The following is a 22,351-nucleotide window of genomic DNA, read 5'->3' on the forward strand; positions in this document are numbered from 1 at the left end:
TCTTGAATTATGAGTATCATCCTAGAGTTACTTGATTGGGCTGGGTTAGGCTAGTGGTATTTCCACTTTTCCTGACCTAGGCATACACTTTTGTGGGCCAAAGGAGTCTATTTGAAATGGGCAGTAGGCATTTGTGTGGCTGTTTGGAACACTTGTGACACTTTCATTCCTATTGTTAATTAACTAAATCACAAGTGAATTTATTTCAGTAATATATTCAGGAGAGATTTATCATCTCTTGATGTGTTTAAATGTATGTGAGTACAAAGGACTAACAGTTGGTGATTTTTTTTTTTTTATAGGACCCTGATGCTCCCATAAGACAGAAAATGCCCCTTGATGATCTGGATAGAGAAGATGAAGTTAGATTACTCAAATATCTTTTCACTCTAATCCGTGCTGGAATGACAGAAGAGGTAAATTGTGTACTCTGTGCTTGTCCAATTGTAAAAAGGCATGGACTCTTCTTAAATTGAAAGGGATCTTTGTGACCACCTAGTATGCCTTCTCAATGTATCTAGATCTAACTGCTGTTTGACCATTTTCAGTGATAAGAAACACATTGCCTCAGAGGGCACTGCACTCTAGTTTGCACAACTCTTAAGAGAAAAAAAATTTTTCAAAAGTCAGACTTTGCCTCCCTAGGCATATTTCCAGTTCTGATTTTTAAGAGTTGAGAACAAGTCTGACCCAAATTGCTCTTTCAGGGACACTATTTATGCATTTGAAGACCACCATGGCCCTCAGACTTCCTCCTTTTAATCTCACCTCTTTAAAATCAATCTCCTTTGTGATTTTTAAGATCTTGTATGTATAGGCATACCTTTGAGAGATTGCAGGTTCCATTCCAGAACACTACAATAAAGCGAGTGGTAATCTTATTGCTGTTAGAGGGTCTTGCCTTCAATTTGTAAAAAATGCAACATCTATGAAGTGCAGTAAAGTGAAGCACAATAAAATGAGGTATGCCTGTAGAATGTTAAGTATCTAATTAGACAGCTTACTAGATGAGGCAGTCTGATGCATGGGAGCTTCAAGCTTTAGATATTATGTTGTACATCTTTTGCAGTACTCTTGGTGATGTCCTTTTTGAATTAATTCAAATTGTTATTTGTTCTGGGTTATAAACCATTAGCATATATTAAGTAACTTCTTATATTAGTAGTCTTGGGTTATTAAGCATCATTTTTTAATTAATAAAAGAAGGTGATATCATACATTTATTTTAAGTCCTGAGATATAATTCACTCATTTAAGGTACACACTTGAATGATTTTAGTATAATATTTTTTCTTATTGAGGCAAGATATATATATAACAAAAATCTGTCCTTTTAACTATTTTTAAGTGTGCATTTCAGTGGCATTAATTCACAACATTGTGAAACCATTGCCTCTATATCCAAAAGTTTTCATCACCCCAAACAGAAACTCTATTAACTATTATGCAATAACTCCCCATTTTCCTCTTCCCCCAGCGCCTGGTAATCTCTAACCCACTTTCTGTCTCTATGAATTTGCCTCATCTAGATATCTATAATAATAAAAGCTTAATATGCTAATTAGATTGGACATTCTTCCGGATCAAGCCGGGGCTTCGAGGGAAGCCCAGGTCCCAGTTGCCTGCTGGTGGCCAGAGGGAAGCCCGGATTCCGGTGCCAGAGGGAAGCCAGTGCCAGCAGCTGGGGGAAGGAAGGCCTACTCTTGCACTGATTTTGTGCATCGGGCCTCTAATTACATATAAGTGGAATCATGTAATATTTGCCCTTTTATGTTTGGCCTATTTCATTTAGAATGTTTTCAAGGTTTTAGATTCAGTTTTTAATCTTATTTTTATATAGCATATCAAAACATTTTTCTATGTTTCTACATAGCTTTTATAATTTACTAGTATTTATTTCATAATTTTTTTTTAAAATATATTTTATTGATTTTTTACAGAGAGGAAGAGAGAGGGATAGAGAGTTAGAAACATCGATGAGAGAGAAACATCGATCAGCTGCCTCCTGCACACCCCCTACTGGGGATGTGCCCGCAACCAAGGTACATGCCCTTGACCGGAATCGAACCTGGGACCCTTGAGTCCGCAGGCCGACGCTCTATCCACTGAGCCAAACCGGTTTCGGCTATTTCATAATTTTTTAAAGTCACCAATCCAGAGTAGTGTTTGAGATTTTCTTTAATGGGTTGTATTCATTAGGTTTTTTAGGTTCAAGAAACCCAACTCAAATTACTTACAAGAGGGAAATTAATTGGCTCACAGGACAGGGAGGTACAGAGGGTTAAGTCTGGCTTAAGCAGGATTCAGGGACTCAGAAGATGTCATTAGGCTACTGTCTCTTGGCTCCGCCTTCTTCTCTGACTTCATTCTAAAGAAGTCACTCCTTGCATCTCTGATGGCCACCAGCAGTTTACATCTTCCTGCCAGCTAGCAATCTCAGCAGGAGTGTATCTTTTTCTCAATATCTTAAGCAAGAGCCCTGGGGTGATTCTTGTTAGATCACATACCTAACCCTAGAGTTCAGACCTGGGATTAGGCCTACTCAAACCACATAAGCTAAGTTAGAATGGGGAAGAGAAAGTTCCTATCTATCTTCCTGTCATAGAAAGCTCATTTGATTGGCCACATCCTATATAATAAAAGGCTAATATGCAAATTGACCGAATGGCGGAACAACTGGTCACTATTATGCACACTGACCACCAGGAGGCAGACACTCAACACAGGAACTACCCCCTGGTGGTCAGTGCACTCCCACAGGGGGAGCGCTGCTCAGCCAGAAGCTAGGCTCATGGCTGGTGAATGCAGCAGCAGTGGCAGGAGCCTCTCCTGCTTCCATGGCAATACTAAAGATGTTCAACTGCTGGCTTAGGCACGCTCTCCACGGGGAGCGGGCCTACGCTGTCAGTCAGACATCCCCTGAGGGCTCCCGGACTGTGAGAGGGTGCAGGCTGGACTGAGGAACCCCCCCTCCCCCGAGTGCACAAATTTTGTGCACCAGGCCTCTAGTTTAACATAAAGAAATATTGTCAATAGGGTGAATGAACAATAGCACCCTGTCATTCTGGAAACTAACAATGTTATTGTAATACTTTTACATAAACCAGGGTAATCAACCTCTTTAGCCCCTGTGGGCTCCATGGAAACCTGTTGATAAGTCCAAAATCAGAGCAAAGGGACTATTAGGAAAAGAAAGGCAGAGAAAATAGTAAGACATGCATATGGTGATAAAGTGAAATGCCATTTCTAGTTGTCCACATTATCCTTTGTAACATGTCATAAGTTACTTAAACTTGTCATACATCGCTTACACTTTTCTATAAAACATTAAGACTTCCCAGCACTGCACTGGTTATATGACTAACTGCTCTTCTTGTTTCTGAAGGCACAGCGGCTCTGTAAACGTTGTGGTCAGGCATGGAGAGCTGCAACGCTTGAAGGCTGGAAGCTCTATCATGACCCTAATGTTAATGGAGGTATTTTAGTAGATTTTATTCTGAGAGGTGGGGACATATAGTTTCTTAGCTCTAACTGCCATTCTTTGTGAAATATAGCTTTTGTTTTTAGAAATCACAGAAAGATCTCATTTTAAACTATATATTTTTATTTCTTTAACTGTTTTACAGGAACAGAATTAGAACCTGTTGAAGGGAATCCATATAGATGCATTTGGAAAATAAGCTGTTGGAGAATGGCAGAAGATGTAAGATATAATAAAATATTTACTGTTACTGCTTTTTACTCTAATCAATTGAAGGCCTACCGAAGGTGCTGTGATATGCTCAGAATAGTGTAAGGTTCTTGCTTTCAAGAACTCCCAGTCATATTGAGGAATTGGCAGAATTAAGTACTAATCATAATTATTCAGACAATCTGGGACTGCTGGCTCCTAACTGCTCACCTGCCTGCCAGCCTGATCGCCCCCAACTGCCCCCCTGCCAGCCTGGTCGCCCCCAACTGCCCGCACCCTGCCGGCCTGGTCGTCCCCAACTGCCCCCCATGCTGGCCTGGTCGCCCCTCACTGCCCGCCTCTGCTGACCTGGTCACCCCTCACTGCCCCCACTGCAGGCCTGGTTGCCCCATGCAACCTGCTATTCAGTCGTTTGGTCGTCCCTCACTAATGCCCCTGCCGGCCTGGTCACCCCACGCAGCCTGCTTGTTAAGTCGTTTGGTCATCCCTCACTAACCTCCCTGCCAGCCTTGTCGCCCCACACAGCCTGCTGTTCAGTCATTACTGTGAGGGAGTCCTGACAAATTTACATATTACCCTTTCATTAATATAGATAGTAGTGAACCATTGAAACCTCAAGGGCAAATGACAGCAGTTTTAAGATTAGCTTGGCAGTGGAAAATAGGTTTATAATTGATTAGACTAAAGGCCAAGAAACTAGTTAGGAGCCTGTCAGAATTATTCAGGTACTAAGTAATAAGGACCTGTCCTAGAATAATATTGAAAGTGGAAAGGGAGGGAGCAAAAATGGTCAGGACAAGTAATTGGAGACAAAAGGCAGAGGAGGACTCAGATAGTGAGAGTCTCTAAAGCAGGGGTCCTCAAACTTTTTAAACGGGGCCAGTTCACTGTCCCTCAGACCGTTGGAGGGCCGGACTATTGTTTAAAAAAAACTATGAACAAATTCCTATGCACACTGCACATACCTTATTTTGAAGTAAAAAAACAAAACGGCAAAAACACCCGCATGTGGCCTGCGGGCCATAGTTTGAGGACGCCTGCTCTAAAGTCTCTTGTGTGGATGATAAGAAAACTGGAAATGCCATTAATAGATTCTGGAAGTAATAATGGAATCATTTGATGAATATAATGAATTCTGTTTAGGAATTTGATACAAACTGATGTGGTTCCAAGTGCTATGTTTTTAGGTCAGTATCAGGTAGTATTAGATATTTAGAAACTTTCTAGCTGACAATACTTATACACATTCTATTTGGACTAAAATTGGACTGCTATAACTAAAGAATCCATTAGACTTGGATCTGCTTTTACCCTGTATTTGAAAGTTAGATGTTTGTCTTTTCTTGAAGATTTCAGCATTGACTATATCATCAGGCTAAGGGATCCTCTCTCTCTCTCTCTCTTTTTTTTTTAATATATATTTTTATTGATTTCAGAGAGGAAAGGGGAGGGAGAGAGAAACATCAATGATGAGACAGAATCATTAATTGGCTGCCTCTTGCAGGTCCCCAAGCATTGAGCCTACACCCAGGCATGTGCCCTGTCTGGGAATCGAACTGTGACCTCCTGGTTCATGTCGACGCTCAACCACTGAGCCACACCTGGGCGGGATTCTTTCTCTTATCACCCCATCAGATCTTTCACTAAAGTTTAGAAACTATCAAATAAATAAGTTCAGTTTAGAAGACATTGCCAAACTCGATTATGAAAGAAACTGACATGTTAAGAAAAATAAGTTTTCCAAATTTATTTTTATTGTATTTCAGGAGCTTTTTAATAGATATGAGAGAGCAATATATGCTGCTTTAAGTGGGAATCTCAAACAGGTATGCAATCTATTTTAATCTTTTTTTTCTGTGTAATGAAATCAGATATATGAAATATTCTAATAATTATATGAATAAATTAAAAACTTAAGCTACTTTTTTAAGAGTAGCAATGATAAGAATAATCATGCAATAGAATGACTCAAGCTGCTTGATATGATGTATCCCATACTCTAAATAATGCTTTAATACATGGAATCAGTCTTCAGTTTCTAAGAATTATAAGTTTAATTACAATATACATTTACTGATGACTTATAGTATGCATAGCTTTATGCAGAATGTACTGCTGAGGCACAGTGACTGGATTGTCTAACAATCCTGTGTATAACGCCATTATCCCATGCATTTTACAGCCATTTTGAGATATGCTATATTAGTGGAAATTCTATCATATAGCAGTGTGGAAAATTGTGAACTCAGTATGGAAAAATCTTGATAGTTCAAACTTAGAAGAGGTGGGTTGTTTGTTATGCTATTTTATATTACAATCCACAATATTTTGTGACTGTAGTGACCTTATAGTCCGTATCAGTGGATGTAACTGCTTTCCTTGCTTTTTTTGTTGACTGTGTCTACATGTTTTTGTTTTGGATTGGGGCAAAAGCTTCTTCCCGTCTGTGACACCTGGGAAGACACAGTGTGGGCCTACTTTCGAGTGATGGTGGACAGTCTGGTGGAACAGGAGATCCGGACATCAGTAATAACTCTGGATGAAACGGAAGAACTCCCTAGAGAATATTTGGAAGCAAAGTGAGTTTGTTGGTTTGTTGTAGTCATGGTGATTTTTAGTATACTCTAAAGTTTTATTTTGTATTCCTTGTTCATATTATTAATATTATTTTATCCCTTTCCTGTTCTTTCTCTTGAAGTTGGACCTTAGAAAAGGTTTTCGAAGAACTTCAGGCTACTGATAAAAAGGTAAATATTAATATGAATATTTTACATTAACTGAAATAGGAAACAATAACTGTTCTGCTATTTTGCACTGTAGCTGGGAGGCAAAAAAATATGTGAAACCTTGTTATCTTCTCCCTTCTTCTCCTCGCCTATTATCCAAATGAGGGACATTCTTTAAAAGGGGAAAGGCGTAATTGCATATTTAAGTAATACATCATTTCTGTTTACTTTGGTTTAGGATTGGTCTCACCTAAATATACAGTATACATGTAAGCTAATTTATCCCTTTACTTTTGAAAAATAAAGACACATGATGGAAAATAATAAAACTTTTCCTAGATCTGAAAATAATATAATATTTAAAGTAATATTCTTAAAAAATTTTTTATACGACCAAAGTAATAGCATATGTCCTTGGAACAAAGTGATCTACACTAATAAAAGAGAAACATGCAAATTGACCATACCTTTGCTACACCCAACAGCCATGCCCACCAGCCAATCAGGAGTGAGTATGCAAATTAACCCAACAAATATGGCGGCGGCCACAGAGCTGGAGCGAGCAGGAGGCTTGGGTTGCCCCCGGCAATGGAGGAAGCCAAGCTTTCCGCCTGCCCTGGCCGACCCTGGCCTCCGCTCAAGGCTACAAAGTTTCAATTATAGAAGATAAATAAATCCCAGATACCTGCTTTCAGTCAGCCCTGGCTCAAGGAGGTGCTGAAAAGAAAAACAGGAGGGGCTGGGAGCTTGGGTTGTGGGGGGGCATGGCCAGCCTGCAAACAGCCATCAGTCCCTCACCCAGGCTGGCCACATCCCCATGGCGTGAGGGTCCCCGCTGGGGGGCTTGGCCAGCCTGCAGACAGCCATCAGCCCCTCACCCAGGCTGGCCAGGCACCCCAGCAGGGAACCCTACCCTGAAGGGGGTGTGACCAGCTTGAAAACAGCCCTTAGCCCCTCACCCAGGCTGGCCACGCCCCCCCAGTGGGGACCCTCACCCCATGGGGGCATGGCTGGCCTGCAAACCACCACAGGCTCCTTGCCCAGGCCTCCCCAAGCCCCAAGGGAACCCCCACCCTGATCCAGGACACCCTTCAGGGCAAACCAGCTGGCCCCCACCCGTGCACCAGGCCTCTATCTATACTAATAAAAGGGTAATATGCTATTAGACTGGGAGACCTTCCAGGAGACCTTTCGGATGTTCTTCTGGACAAAGCCATGGTGGCGGGGCTGAGGTAGAGGCGGTTAGAGGCCAAGAGGAGAGGGCAGTTGTGGGTGATCAGGCCAGGATGGGATGGCAATTGTGAGTAATCAGGCTGGTGGGAGGCGGGGCCGTTGGGGGTAAGCAGATGAGCAGGGGGGTCAGTTGGAGGTGATCAGGACAGCGGGGGGGCACAGTTGGGAGTGAGCAGGCAGTAGGGGGGCATTTGGGGGCGAGCAGGCCAGTGGAGAGGGAAGGTGGGGCGAGCAGGCCGGCAGGGGGGGCAGTTGGGGGCGAGCACACTGGCACGGGGGGCAGTTGGGGATGATCAGGCTGGCAGAGGGGGCATTTGGGGGTGAGCAGGCCGGCTGTGAGGGGCATTTGGGGGCGAGCAGGCCGGCTGTGAGGGGCATTTGGGGGCGAGCAGGCCGGCTGTGAGGGGCATTTGGGGGCGAGCAGGCCGGCGGCGAGGGGCAGTTGGGGGTGAGCAGGTCGGCAGGTAGAGTGGTTAGGGGCAATCAGGCAGGCAGGCAGGCAGGTGAGCGGTTAGGAGCCAGCAGTACCAGATTGCGAGAGGGATGTCTGACTGCCGGTTTAGGCCCGATCCCTGTAAACCAGCAGTAGGACATCCTTCGAGGGGTCCCAGATTGGAGAGGGTGCATGCTGGGCTGAGGGACACTCCCCTTGCCCCCCACCCCCCGGGGGCACTAATTTTGTGCATCGGGCCACTAGTCTAATAATAAAACTTTCATAATTTCCTCTTAACACCTTTGTGGTTATTCTCATTCCCCTGTGATGGTAAAGCAAATTGATATGTATTCTCCCTTATGTTTCTCCATATTCTTATACGTATGTAAAAATAATGTAGATATTCTGCTGTACAATTTGGGGTTTTGTTATGGCTTTTCTTATACTACATATACATTACTGTACAACTTCTATTGTGTATGTTTTTTCATTTAATGATACTCCAAGTTAGTAGATACAGATTTAACAACCCAACTTATTCTTTTTAATAGATACATAATGTTCTGTATAATGATGTATAATTTTTAAATCATCCCACTTTTGGTGATATTTAAGTTGTTTTTAGCACTGTAATGAACATTCATATGTAAATAGGTATGTGCTTATCTACTAACCCTGTTTCTCTAGGATAGGTTTCCTGAAAGCAGGGTTGCTGGTTAAAAGGTGTATGTATATTGAATTTGTTAACTGGTTGTAGCAATTAATTCATACCCCCACAAGTAATTTACTAGTGTGTCCATTTCCCTGCATTCTCACTGGTCCCAGATATCACCCTTTTTATTTTTTGCCCATCCATCACATTAGGTAGAAAATAGGAATGTACCACCTTAGCTGGTTTGGCTCAGTGGCTAGAGCATCAGCCTGCGAACTGAAGGGTCCCAGGTTTGATTCTGGTCAAAGGCACATGCCCAGGTTGTGGGCTTGATCCCCAGTAGGGGCCATGCAGGAGGCAGCTAATCAGTGATTCTCTCTCATCATTGATGTTTCTATCTCTCTCTCCCTCTCTCTTCCTCTCTGAAATCAATAAAAATATATTTAAAAAGAAAATAGGAGTGTACTGTTCTGCTCTCAATTTTCTGTGCATTCAGAAGGCTGAGCAAGTTTTCCTATGTTTATTGACCATCTGTGAATTTTCTGTTCAGATGTTTTACCTATTTTTCTATTGTGTTTTGTCTTTTCCTTATTGTATAATGAGTTCTTTGTATAGTTAGTAAGAAAATTAATGCTTTTTCTGTCAAAGGGTTATTGCCAGTTTATTATTTTGGAGATACCAGATAAAAGAAAATAAAACAAGAAAGTCAAGTAATAGATTTAAATATTGGAAAGGAGGAAAAATTTTCATGTGATAAAAGGATAAATCTAGAAACTCAAAACTCGATAGAATTATTAAGATAAGAATTTGTTCATCTAAAATTCAAGAAAAATCATAGCCTTTCTATACTTGTTACAACTAGTTAGAAAAGGATATAGCCTTCTTTCCCAATAGTACCATTTAAATTATTGACCAAAGGTTTTAGAACCTTCCTAAAGACAACTATAGAATCTTATTGAAAAACATGATGGCCCTGGCCAGATAGTTGATTAGAGCATCATCCCAATATGCCAAGGTTGCAGGTTCAATCCCCAGTCAGGGCACATATACGAAGCAACCAATGAATTCATAAATAAAGTGGAACAACAGAATCAGTGTTGCTCGCTCGCTCTCTCTCTCCCCCTTTCTCTCTATAAAATAAGTAAATAGAAATTAAAAAGAAAAACACAGGTAAATAGATATACCACATTCCTAGACAAGAAGACTTAATCATTAGTAAATGTCATTCATTCCAAAATTAACATAGAAAGTTAGTGCTTTAGGGGATTATTTCTAGACAGAAATTTTCCAAATAGAAGAATAAGAAAAAGAAGAAAAATTAGAAAACAACAATAGTTATGGGATAGTTTTCTTCATATTTAAACTTAATATAGAGATACAGAAAAACAGACAATAGCGGGGTGGGGTGCAGGGACAGGCTGGAGGGGGTCAATGAGGAAAGAAAGGGGGACATATGTAATACTTTCAACAATAAAGATTTTTTTAAAAAGGAAAACCATACGGCATTGACACAGGAACACAAAAGTTCATATGAGATCCAAGTATAGATGAGAACTTAAATGATATTGGTGACCTTTCATATTAGAGAAAAAGGGATGGTTTATTTAAATTCACAGTATGGGCATAATTGACTTTCCATCCAGACAGAAAACAAAGCAAGATCCCTACCTAATGCCATGTATCAAAATAAATTCCAGATGAAGCAATGGTTCAAATGTAAAAAGAATAAATACTGAAAGAAAATGTGGACAACTAAATAAAAATTTTAGATATTTGCCAAAAAAAAAAACTATTGACCTGTAAATGTTTTTTTCTCCTCTGTGTCTAATCACTATTTTGATGTGTGTTTTTTTAATTACTCTTAGTGCCATGTGCTGAAGAGACTACCCAAAGAATGCTGTTCATGTTGATAGAAATGTTTGTAATTTATTTCACTAAGGCCCTTCCTTTCTGGTCCACCATGGAGTGCCAATGAAAATAGTAGTAAAATATAAAAATAAAAGTTTAATAATAGCATTCACAGAGATTAAGTTGTTTTATCGTAGCTCTCTGCTTTAAAAAATACTGTTCAGTCCTAGATTTGTAAGTCTTAAGTATATTCAAAGGCAGAATTCATCCCATATTTTATTTTGTTTTAATTTCCTAAAATCTTTCATTTCCAACTTTTTCTTTATATATCTATCTTCAGAAGTTTGGCATTTTTAGTTTAACATTGAGTACATACTACAAAATGACCACTAGAAGATTTATGGAAAATATAAAAATATTTTTCAGAGAGTTCTGGAAGAGAATCAAGAGCATTATCATATAGTTCAAAAATTCCTTATCCTGGGAGACATTGATGGTAAGATATTATAATTTATTTTACTTTGTATGAATTCCTTGTTTTCTTACAGTAATGTTGTAAAAGTTGTCAAAGCAATATATATGACTTACCTCATCTTTTAATCTGTATAAATGTCAGCCTATTTAAATGCAACTATCTACTTAATTGTTATAAGATCAAGTTTGGATTTCATACAGAGACAGTGTTATGTGATGGTTATTAACAATGAGATAGTGACTTCATAGTACTAGAGGAGTAATGTTTATTTCGCTTTTTTTTGTTTTGTTTTTATCCCTATTGTTGAATCTTTGCTTTGATGGCTTGTAGGTTTGATGGATGAGTTTAGCAAATGGCTTTCCAAAAGCAGAAATAATCTACCTGGACATCTCCTCCGCTTCATGACTCATCTCATTTTGTTTTTTCGCTCACTGGGACTACAGACAAAAGTAAGTAAAAGTGAACCATTTACCCTTCTCTGGAAGGCTGATGCTTTACACCTGTCATCAGGAAAACACTGCTTTTTGTTGTGGCTTTCTAAAATTGGTGATGGGGGTGCCAAAGTCTTCTGTATAGTCTCCCTGTGGGTGACCCCTTAGGGTTCTAATCTGCGGCTGCAGAATGCTGATGTTCATCTGGTTTCTGGTAAATTCGGAACTTTAATCCTCAGTAATACCCAACTCTGAATCAACCAGCTAAGCTAACTGAACCAGACTAAATTCTATATGAGATTGTAAACCTTTGTTTTCTTTTTCTCGTTTCCTAAATGATTAATAACATTTTGGTTAGAGTACATGTAGAAGGCAGAATGATACAGTAGTTAAAAACTTGGGTTTTAGAGTAAGAATCCTGGGTTTACAGCCTTACCCAGCAGCTTACAGTTTTGTAATTCTGAAAAATAAAATCTCCATAGGTCTTAGTTTCTTCTTCTGTAAAATGTGAATAATAATAACTACTCACAAAGAATACAGTATGGTTAAGTCAGGCAATGCATGAACTTCGCTAAGCACTAGTTATTGCTCAGTGCTAAATATTGAATCATTAAATCATTTAATAGCAGAATTTTTATTAGATATATTGCTGATATACATAGGCAGTTGTGTTTATAATTGAATTATCTTTTTTTCCTATGAAGGAAGAAGTTTCCATTGAGGTCTTAAAGACATACATACAGGTAAACTTTAAGAATCCACAATATGGTTCTTTTTTTCTTTTCCTTTTTTACTATTTTAATGAAAAAGAATGATAATATTTTAATACCCAGTCACAGGAAATTCATCAGAATCCATAAGAGATTAGAGTTCAAAATTATTATGTTTAGCAGCACAAATCTATGTTTGTATGAATTTCTCCTAAATATGTTTGAAATTTTGAAATGAACTTTTAAAAAAAGTACCACTGATCCTAAAACTTTTGTTTAACTGGTTACATACTTTGATCTTTTTCTGTTTTTTAGCTTTTAATAAATGAGAAACATACAAATCTTGTAGCATTTTATACCTGTCATTTGCCTCAAGACCTCGCTGTTGCCCAGTATGCATTATTTTTGGAAGGTGTTACAGAATTTGAACAGCGCCACCATTGCCTGGAGCTGGCTAAAGAAGCAGGTAAGAATGATTGAGAAGTTCATGCATTGGGCTTTGTAGGCAAATTATCATTTTGATTTTAGTAACATTTATCTTACTTTTAAATTTTATTTCTCTTGAGAGAATTTCAATGAAATTCTGTTTTAGAAATAAAATACACTGTAACTCATGTATAAAATAACTTTTAATTTTGGCATTTTAAAAATAATGTGTTTCATTTTATATTTTTAAAAAACTGTTATCCCAAATTTACCAAATTATTGTATCTGTTTAGAGAATGTTAGTGTGAATAATTAATTCTTGCTTTCGTTTCTTCAAAAATTTCTTTAGATCTGGATATTGCTACTATAACAAAAACTGTAGTTGAGAATATTCGAAAGAAAGATAATGGTGAATTCAGTCATCATGACTTGGCCCCAGCCCTGGATACTGGCACTACTGAGGTAATATGAGGTGGAAGGGAAGTGCTGTGCTTTGGTGAACTTCTACCTTAAAATACTCTGGCTTCTTTTTTTTTTTTTTTTTTTAAAGAATTTTGTTTTGTCAGCCAAGCCTTTTAAATTATAAAAATTGGGAGCAAGCTTAAGGTCTTATGTAAGGGCTTACTTGTATTAGTAGTATATTACAGGAAGCTTCTTTAATAGAAAAAAAACTGAGTATTGGATTTTTGCTCATCAGATTATTCTAGATACTAACCCTTATGTAGCTTTCTTATTACTGTTTTCAGAAAGGAATGAAAGTTTTGTCTAGGAAAGAAAAAAATTTAGAGTAGTATTTAAAGGAATCACGGTTAAATTGATGGGTTATAGAATATATAATTCCAGATTCAGAGTCCAGTAAGTTTTTCTGTAATTTAATAGAAAGCTATTAAATGTGAAAATATACTAAAGAAAGCTAGAGTCTTTCACAATTTTGTATAACAGGAGGGAAAATGATGTTCACTAAAGTGCAGGTATAAGTTAATTTTACTAATTTGCAGAATATCTTAGAAAATAATAAAGTTGATGTTTTGTTTTGTTTTTTTCTTTTTCAATTAAATGAATAGGAGGACCGTTTAAAAATTGATGTAATTGACTGGTTGGTATTTGACCCAGCACAGAGGGCAGAGGCATTAAAACAAGGCAATGCAATAATGAGAAAATTCTTGGGTATGCTATATTTTTTATATTCTTTTTTTATTTTTAAAGTATTTGTTCAAATCCATATATTCTTGAACTTTGTTTTGTTTTTTTGTTTTTCTAACCCTTCCAATAAGGGAGGGTACAAAACAGCCTCTCCTGTACCTGATGTTATGAAACAAAATGTTTACAGTGAATTTTCACATCCTACTCAATTCTGCATATAATCTCAAGGCTTTGAAAAATGTAATCCTTTTTTTAAGACACGGAAGTATGTAAAAATAACTGTATTTAATAAATTCTTTTGTGATTATGTCATTGAAGTAAGGAAAAACTCCAGCCATTAGGCAGAAAGATCACCCAGACCTTTAAGTATGTTGGGACCTGAAATGGTTACAGCTCACTGTAAAAGCTGAAAACTAATTATTAGACTCCCTTTTATAAACCTTTATACAGAAATCTACATATATTGAAAATTTTTGTATCTTTTTCACAGCATCAAAAAAGCATGAAGCTGCAAAAGAAGTATTTGTGAAAATTCCTCAGGATTCTATAGCAGAAATCTATAATCAGTGGGAAGAACAAGGAATGGAAAGTCCACTTCCCCCTGAAGATGATAATGCTATCAGAGAATATTTGTGCATTAGAGCTTATTTGGTGAGTTTGTAAAGAAAACAAATGTGTCTATCTTCATGATGATTTTTCTGATTCACTCTCAGACTTTGAACTGTTTCCAGAAATGGTGATTGGCTCATTATCATCTCTCTTGTGACTGTGGTACTGACTGATCCACATGGGCATTGAAGTCATGACTTTGTTTTCATTAGCATGAGCTGCTAATTAATGCTAATTAAGAACATCTCATATGGCACATAATGTATGTGATATCTGTAACTTACGTTTTCTTAAGATTCTTTGAATGCTTTGTCTTGACTTTAATATTTCTATTTTTGGCAATAACTGAGAAAAGCAATATATTCTCTATTTGTTATGACTAAAATAATAACAAGCTCATTCAAAATCCATTCAACAAATAATTAACTGATCTGTGGATGGCTTTCTGTCCCTGTCTTCTTGAAACTAATAGACCAATAAAAAAGACAGTAAACATATATACATCACAGAGTGATAACATTATATAGAGTGACAAATGTAAGATATATACGTGATCAGAATGCTAAGATAGGAATAAGTGCCAGAAAACACATATCTCTATATATATATAAAAGCATAAGCGACTGTTATGACCGGATGACCGGCCAGTAGCTATGACGCACAGTGACCAACGGGGTAGACGCTCAACGCAGGAGCTGCCCCCTGGTGGTCAGTGTGCTCCCACAGCCAACCTCCTACTCCCAGCCAACCTCCCGCGGTCCCGATTGGCCCTGATGAGCCCCGATCACCAGCCAGGCCGAGGCACCCCACCAGTGTATGAATTTGTGCACCAGGCCTCTACTATATAATATAAACATTACTGGTGTTTGTCACTCAACAAAACATTTATTCCAATGATTATTTTGCATAAAAACAAAATATTAAAGTTTTATTTCTTGATGCTGCAAAATTATTTCTAAGAACCAAATTTGAAAAACTGTTGAACATATGTGAAAACTTTTCTTTTTTTGTATTTTTCTATTTTATTTCATTTTTAGGAAGCCCATGAAACCTTTAATGAGTGGTTCAAACATATGAATTCAGCTCCTCAAAAACCTAGTTTGATACCTCAACCAAAATTCACTGAGAAAGTGGCTCATGAACACAAAGAAAAGAAATATGAAGTAAGTTGAATATAGCTAAAACCTGTGTATTGCACCTTAACATACATGCCGTATACTGTAAGAGATCATTTTTCAGCAACTATATTCCTATTATAACAGGTGATCTTGCTGTTTGTGTTCTACTTTGAAAAAAACAACAACTTTCTGTTCATCAGTTATTTTTCTGTAGAGAATTAATTAGATGTGAAACCTACCTTCAGGTGATAGTAATGTTCATATACAAAGCTAGTATTTTAGTGTTTATTGTAGTTAACTGCAATCTGTTGATGTTTATTTTTATATTTGGCTAACTGAATGTCAACACTTTAAAACAGTGATTTTCAACTGGTGTGCCACAAGAATTTTTAAAACTTGTAATACCTGACTATTTAGTCAGGGGCACTGACCTCTTTTTCCTTAAATTGTCAAATAAAAAAATGACAACAGCCAACACAACAATGGCCATGTGGTGTGAATGCCCTGTCTCAAATCATAAATATATAGATCATATAATAGAATTGTAGCTTATTGATCACGTTGCATAATAAGGTTGCATCTGATTGGTTAATTATTATTTTTTTTTAATCCCAACCTGAGGATATGTTTATTAATTTGAGAGAGAGAGAGAGAAACATCGATTGGTTGTCTCTTGTACGTGCCCCAACCAGGGACAGAATCCACAACCTAGGTATGTGCCTTGACCAGGAATCAAACCTGAAGCCTTTTTTGGTGTACAGGATGATGCTTCAACCAACTGGGCCACACCAGCTCGGACTGATTGGTTAATACTTGGTATCAGAAATCCTTATATACAAGTATAGGCATCTGACTTTTTTTAAATATATTTTTAGAGAGGAAGAGAGAGAGAGAGAGAAATATCAATGATGAGAGAGAATCATTGATTGGCTGCCTCCTGCACACCCTACACTGGGAATCAAGCCTGCAACCCGGGCATGTGCCCTGACCGGGACTAGAGTGGTGACCTCCTGGTTCCTAGGTCGACACTCAACCACTGAGCACGCTGGCCAGGCTAGGCACCTGATTTTTTAAAAAGTCACTTTGGAGCAAAAATAGTAATAACTTTTTTTTTTTGGTAAATCAATAAAAGTTATACTCTTTTTTTTTGTTATACTCTATAGTTTTGGTGTGCTGCAGAATTTTAGTAATTGGTTTATGTGTGCCATGAGATGAAAAGGTTGAAAACCACTGCTTAAAAATGATGTTTCACATATATGTTCCTGTCTGTACTTTACAAATACATTATTTAGCGGTTTTCGTCCATGATATATCTGCCTTATGTTTGTTTTGCAGATGGATTATGGTATTTGGAAAGGGCATTTGGATGCCCTAACTGCTGACGTGAAGGAGAAAATGTATAATGTCCTGTTATTTGTTGATGGAGGCTGGATGGTAGATGTTAGAGAGGTAAGCTGTTTGTATTGTTTGTAGCTAAAAGCAAAAAACAAGTTTGTTTTTTAAAATATATTTTTATTGATTTCAGAGAGGGAGAGAGAGATAGAAACATGAATGATAGAGAGAATCCTTGATTGGCTACCTCCTGGATTGAGCCTGCAACCCAGGCATGTGCCCTGACTGGGAATGTAATCATGATCTCCTCGTTCATAGGTTAATGTTCAACCACTGAGCCATGCTGGTTGGGCAAAATGAATAGGAGCATCTATACTTCTGATATAACCTTTATTCTTATAACTGAACATCCCATAATTTAAACCTAAACTAAAAATACTAGCTAGAGAATGGAAATATTTGACTCTTGGGTAAACTACACTGAGTGGCCAGATTATGATCTCTGAACGCATAATAATCTGGCCACTCAGTGTGTGTGTGTGTGTGTGTGTGTGTGTGTGTGTGTGTGTGTAAATTAGAGGCCCAGTGCATGAATTCGTGCATGGGCGGGGTCTGGCCAGCCTGGCCAGGGTAGGGGACATGGGTGGTTGGCTGGCCTGCCTGCTGGTTGAACTCCTGGTGGAGGGGACAATTTGCATATTAGCCTTTTATTATATAGGATATACACTGAGTGGCCAGATTATTATGCGTTCAGAGATCATAATAATCTTGCCACTCAGTGTAGTTCTTCAGATTTAATATGTTCACTTAGGATACTAAAATCTAATTTTTTAAAATTCTAGATCTAATTTTTTTTTTAATTTACTGGTTTTTGAGAGAGAGAGGAAGGGGCAGGGAAGAGAGAAACTTTGATTTGTTGTTCCAGTTATTTATGCATTCATTGGTTGATTCTTGTATATGTCCTGACTGGGGATTGAACCCAAAACTTGGCATATCAGGGCAACACTCTAACCAACTGAGCCACCTGGCCAGGGCCTGGACCTAAATGTTTAATTATACATGTGTTCAACTCAGTTTAGGGATACGAAGATAAGTCTTAGTAGTATGAGTAACCCTATATAATAAAAGGCTAATATGCAAATTGACCAAACAGTGGAACGACCAGTTGCTATGATGCACACTGACCACCAGGGGGCAGATGCTCAACACAGGAGCTGCCCCCTGGTGGTCAGTGAGCTCCCACAGGAGGAGTGCTGCTCAGCCAGAAGCCGGGCTCACAGACTGCTAGAGGGTGCAGGCCTGAGGGGACCACACTCCGCCCCGCCCCCCACCCCCACCCCCCAGTGCACTAATTTTGTGCACCGGCCCTCTAATATAAAGCAGTGGCTCTCACCTCTGAGCTGTCCATTTAAATGACCTGGGAAGCTTTTAAAAATACTCGGTTCTACACCCAGAGTTTCTAGTTTAATTGGTCTAAGGTAGGACTGGGTTTTTTGTTTTTTTAACTGCCTAGAGAGCTTTAATGTGTAGGCTGGGTTGAGAATCAGTTACAAAAGTACTAAATGCCATGAGAAACACACATATTGAGTATTCTGTAAATTCCAGAAATAAAAAGGTTACTTCTACCTGGAAGATATCTGGACAGGATGCTTGAAAGGTAGTCATTTTTAACAACTTTATGACTATTTAATGTCTGTCTGTAGGATGCTGAAGAAGACCATGAAAGAACACATCAGATGGTTCTACTGAGAAAGCTTTGTCTGCCAATGTTGTGTTTTCTGCTTCACACCATATTGCATAATACGGGTCAATATCAGGAATGCCTGCAGTTAGCCGATATGGTATCCTCTGAGCGCCACAAACTGTATCTGGTAAGTTCTTGAGCATTTGCACTTTTAAATTTTAGTGATTTGGTCAGCTATACTTAGATTTTCCTAAATAGTCTCATTTTAATGATTGTGCCTGTTTGTTTTGTTTTGTTTTTCAAAATATGTATACATTCCTAAGCAGGTAGAAGTATATAGACTGGCTCAGAGAAATAGCTTTGAAATTCCTAACCATGCTAACGTATTGGCCTCTGGCTACATAAATATTAAAAAATAATTTCTTCTTGTATTAAGCTAATCAGGTTGATTAGTTGACTATAAGTTCCTACTCTTCTTTGTTCTCATTCTTAACATTTTTCTCTTTTTTAAAAATCAGGTATTTTCTAAGGAAGAACTAAGGAAATTGCTACAGAAGTTAAGAGAATCCTCTTTGATGCTTCTAGACCAGGGACTTGATCCATTAGGATATGAAATTCAGTCATAATTAATCTACTCTGTGTAATCTTACTAATTTCCATGATAAATGGAGTTTTTTGTAAAATATACATATTTGTAATTACTGGGGGTTTTCTTTTGCATTATCATGGGGAGAAATGTTTTTAAAATGTACACATTTGAATTTTGTACTTTTCAGAATATTATGGTGACACTGAATTTTAGTGTATTATATCAGTATTTCCCTGTGTTTATTAATAAAATTATATAAAAATTAAAATTTTCTTTTCTTACAAATACCAAGATTGTTTCTGTTATGTAATAAGTAACTAAAATTCCTATTATCCCACTTTTTTCCTATGATCATAAGTACTCTGGTACCTTAAAATTATGAAGAGAATGGAAAGTAGATTTAAGCCAGGTATGTAATTTCTCATCATAAAATTTAGTATTTTAAAAAATATTACAGCCGAAACCGGTTTGGCTCAGTGGATAGGCCGTCGGCCTGCGGACTCAAGGGTCCCGGGTTCGATTCCGGTCAAGGGCATGTACCTTGGTTGCGGGCACATTCCCAGTAGGGGGTGTGCAAGAGGCAGCTGATCGATGTTTCTAACTCTCTATCCCTCTCTCTCCCTCTCTGTAAAAAATCAATAAAATATATTTTAAAAAATATATATTACAGCTAAGAAGATGAATATAGGAAGAATGTTTTCTAAAATAATATTAAGCTATTATTTTCTTTATTTTGAAGACATTTCTAGTTTATTAACTCTCAGCAAACCTGCCACTGAAATGGCACATGTACAGATTTGGTGTGGGACCTGACACACAGTAAACTGAATAACTTGAGGAATGCAAAATGAGTAAAATTAATCCAGCCTTTTAGGAAGGGAAATACTATCTTACCTAATAATAGACCAACATGTTAATTGACCGTACCTCTGCTACGCCCACAGCCAATCAGGAGTGATATGCAAATTAACCCAACAAAGATGGCGGTTAATTTGCATACACAGGTGCCGAGTGACGGGGGTGGGCGGGCGTTCTGCCCCACCCCTGGTCTCTCAGGGCCTCTGGGCAGCGTGGGAAGGCGGGACCGGAGAGGAAAGGGGTGGCTCCTGGAACGGAAAGAGGAAGCTCCAGCCAGGAGCAGAAAGGGGCTGGGCTGGAGTGGAAGGGCGGTGCTGGCAGCCAGGGAAAGGAAAGCCCATTCTAGCACGAATCTTCATGCATCGGGCTTTAGTCAATATATATTGTAAATGCCATCAATCTGAGCAGGAAGAAACTATTTCCAGCTAAAAGGTCTCTGAGGAAGTAGCATTTGGGCTGGGATTTGAGTAATGCACTCAATTTGCAAAAGCAAAGATAAAGCACAAGAGGGGTGAGGCACTAGAGAGTAGGAAAGCAGTATGAGCAAGGCCGAGAAATAGTACTGTATGCTTATGAATCAGCAAATATGCCACATGGACTACAGTGTAGGATTTATAAATGGGAAGAAACGAAGAGACAATGTGAGTCTAATAGGAAACATGGTCCAGGTTAATAACTCCCCAAACTGGCTAATCATCTAAATCTCCTAAGGCAGTGGTTCTCAACCTTTCTAATGCCAAGACCCTTTAATACAGTTCCTCCTGTTGTGACCCCCAACCATAAAATTATTTTTGTTGCTACTTCATAACTAATTTTGCTACTGTTATGAATCATAATGTAAATATCTGTGTTTTCCGATGGTCTTAGGCAACCCTGTAGAGCCCAAGACCATTGGAAAACACAGATATTTATATTACGATTCATTAACGGTAGCAAAATTACAGTTATGAAGTAGCAACGAAAATAATTTTATGGTTGGTGGTCACCACAACATGAGGAACTGTATTAAAGGGTCGCGGCATTAGAAAGGTTGAGAACCACTGTCCTAAGGAATTGTTAAATATGTATTTATTGATACCACCTTAGAGATATCTGCTCGGGAGGCCTGGAATGGGGTCATAGAATTTGTATTTTGTAATAAGCTATGGGTGATTTCTAAATAGTTAAGTTCGGCCGAAACCGGTTTGGCTCAGTGGATGGAGCGTCGGCCTGTGGACTCAAGGGTCCCAGGTTCGATTCCGGTAAAGGGCATGTACCTTGGTTGCGGGCGCATCCCCAGTAGGGGGTGTGCAAGAGGCAGCTGATCGATGTTTCTCTCTCATCGATGTTTCTAACTCTCTATCCCTCTGTCTTCCTCTCTGAAAGAAATCAATAAAATATATTTTAAATATATATAAATAAATAAATAGTTAAGTTTGAGTCATTCTGGCTTACATCAGAAATGGATATTGGTCCTCCTAAACCTAAAGCAGACAGCAGTATACTGTTGATCATAATAGAGACAGGGACTCTGCCTCGTTTTCTAGATAAAGTGATCCAAATATGAAATATTTACTTACCAAAACCTCTTTAATTTTTATATCTTACTATGTATCCATTTTAAAATGAGGTAGAGCCATATGAACTGATAAGCAAGAGTAAATCTAACAAAACATGTATAGGATTTGTATGTTGAAAACTACAAAATACTGATGAACGAAACCAAAGAAGAGTAAAATAAATGAAGAGACACGCCATGTTCATTAGAAGACTCAACATGGTAAAGATATCCCTTGTCAAATTGATATTCAGATTTAACATAATTCCTATCAATATTCCAGCAAGAAAATAGATTGTATATTAGTTGGGATGATTCAATTAATATTAATTTTCTTAGGTATGATAATGGTATTGTGGCTAGGTAGGAGAGAGACATGCTGAAATATTTATAAATGAAAGGTCATGAAGTCTGCACTTTAATTTTAAATGGTTTAGGCTTTAAAATATAAGTTTACAAAGATAAAACAAATACAGCCAAATGCTTACTAGTGAATCTACAGAAAGGGCACAAGAATGTTTATTACACTAGTCTTAGCTTTTCTATGAGTTCATAGTTTAACTATTATCACAATACAGTATAAGAGAAATAGAAGAATGATAAAAATATAACTTATCATCCATGCTAAGATTATCAGCCCAAATCTATAATCACAAGGGGACAACGAAGATGGGCTAATTAAAGCCTAGGCTTTTAATTGGAAAGGAGGTGAGGGTAAACATGATAAATCCTTGATCAGGTAGGGGTCTGTAGGTCCAAACTGGAAGGGAGGATGGCAATATAAATATACAATGGAAAGGCACATAGCACAGTATGATGACAGAGTTTGGTGGCTTGATAGGAAAAAAAGCATATC

The 22,351-nt window shown here is 38.2% G+C and overlaps 1 protein-coding gene across 1 annotated transcript in view; it reads left to right on the plus strand.

Moving 5' to 3' along the window:
- The window catches only part of NUP107 (nucleoporin 107), a 46,221-nt gene extending 26,891 nt beyond the window's left edge, over positions 1 to 19,330 (plus strand). The window contains exons 12-28 of the mRNA XM_079774376.1: positions 303 to 416; positions 3,386 to 3,476; positions 3,627 to 3,703; positions 5,458 to 5,517; positions 6,125 to 6,270; positions 6,390 to 6,438; positions 11,010 to 11,079; positions 11,389 to 11,507; positions 12,194 to 12,232; positions 12,515 to 12,665; positions 12,975 to 13,087; positions 13,690 to 13,792; positions 14,259 to 14,419; positions 15,415 to 15,540; positions 16,831 to 16,944; positions 18,531 to 18,698; positions 19,030 to 19,330. Of these exons, the coding sequence (XP_079630502.1) occupies positions 303 to 416; positions 3,386 to 3,476; positions 3,627 to 3,703; positions 5,458 to 5,517; positions 6,125 to 6,270; positions 6,390 to 6,438; positions 11,010 to 11,079; positions 11,389 to 11,507; positions 12,194 to 12,232; positions 12,515 to 12,665; positions 12,975 to 13,087; positions 13,690 to 13,792; positions 14,259 to 14,419; positions 15,415 to 15,540; positions 16,831 to 16,944; positions 18,531 to 18,698; positions 19,030 to 19,137 (1,809 nt within the window). The 3' untranslated portion in view covers positions 19,138 to 19,330. The remainder of the gene's footprint in view (positions 1 to 302; positions 417 to 3,385; positions 3,477 to 3,626; positions 3,704 to 5,457; positions 5,518 to 6,124; positions 6,271 to 6,389; positions 6,439 to 11,009; positions 11,080 to 11,388; positions 11,508 to 12,193; positions 12,233 to 12,514; positions 12,666 to 12,974; positions 13,088 to 13,689; positions 13,793 to 14,258; positions 14,420 to 15,414; positions 15,541 to 16,830; positions 16,945 to 18,530; positions 18,699 to 19,029) is intronic.
- The last annotated feature ends 3,021 nt before the right edge of the window (positions 19,331 to 22,351 follow it).

Source organism: Cnephaeus nilssonii (genome assembly GCF_951640355.1).
Source record: "Cnephaeus nilssonii genome assembly, chromosome: 6".
Lineage (NCBI taxonomy): Eukaryota > Metazoa > Chordata > Mammalia > Chiroptera > Vespertilionidae > Cnephaeus > Cnephaeus nilssonii.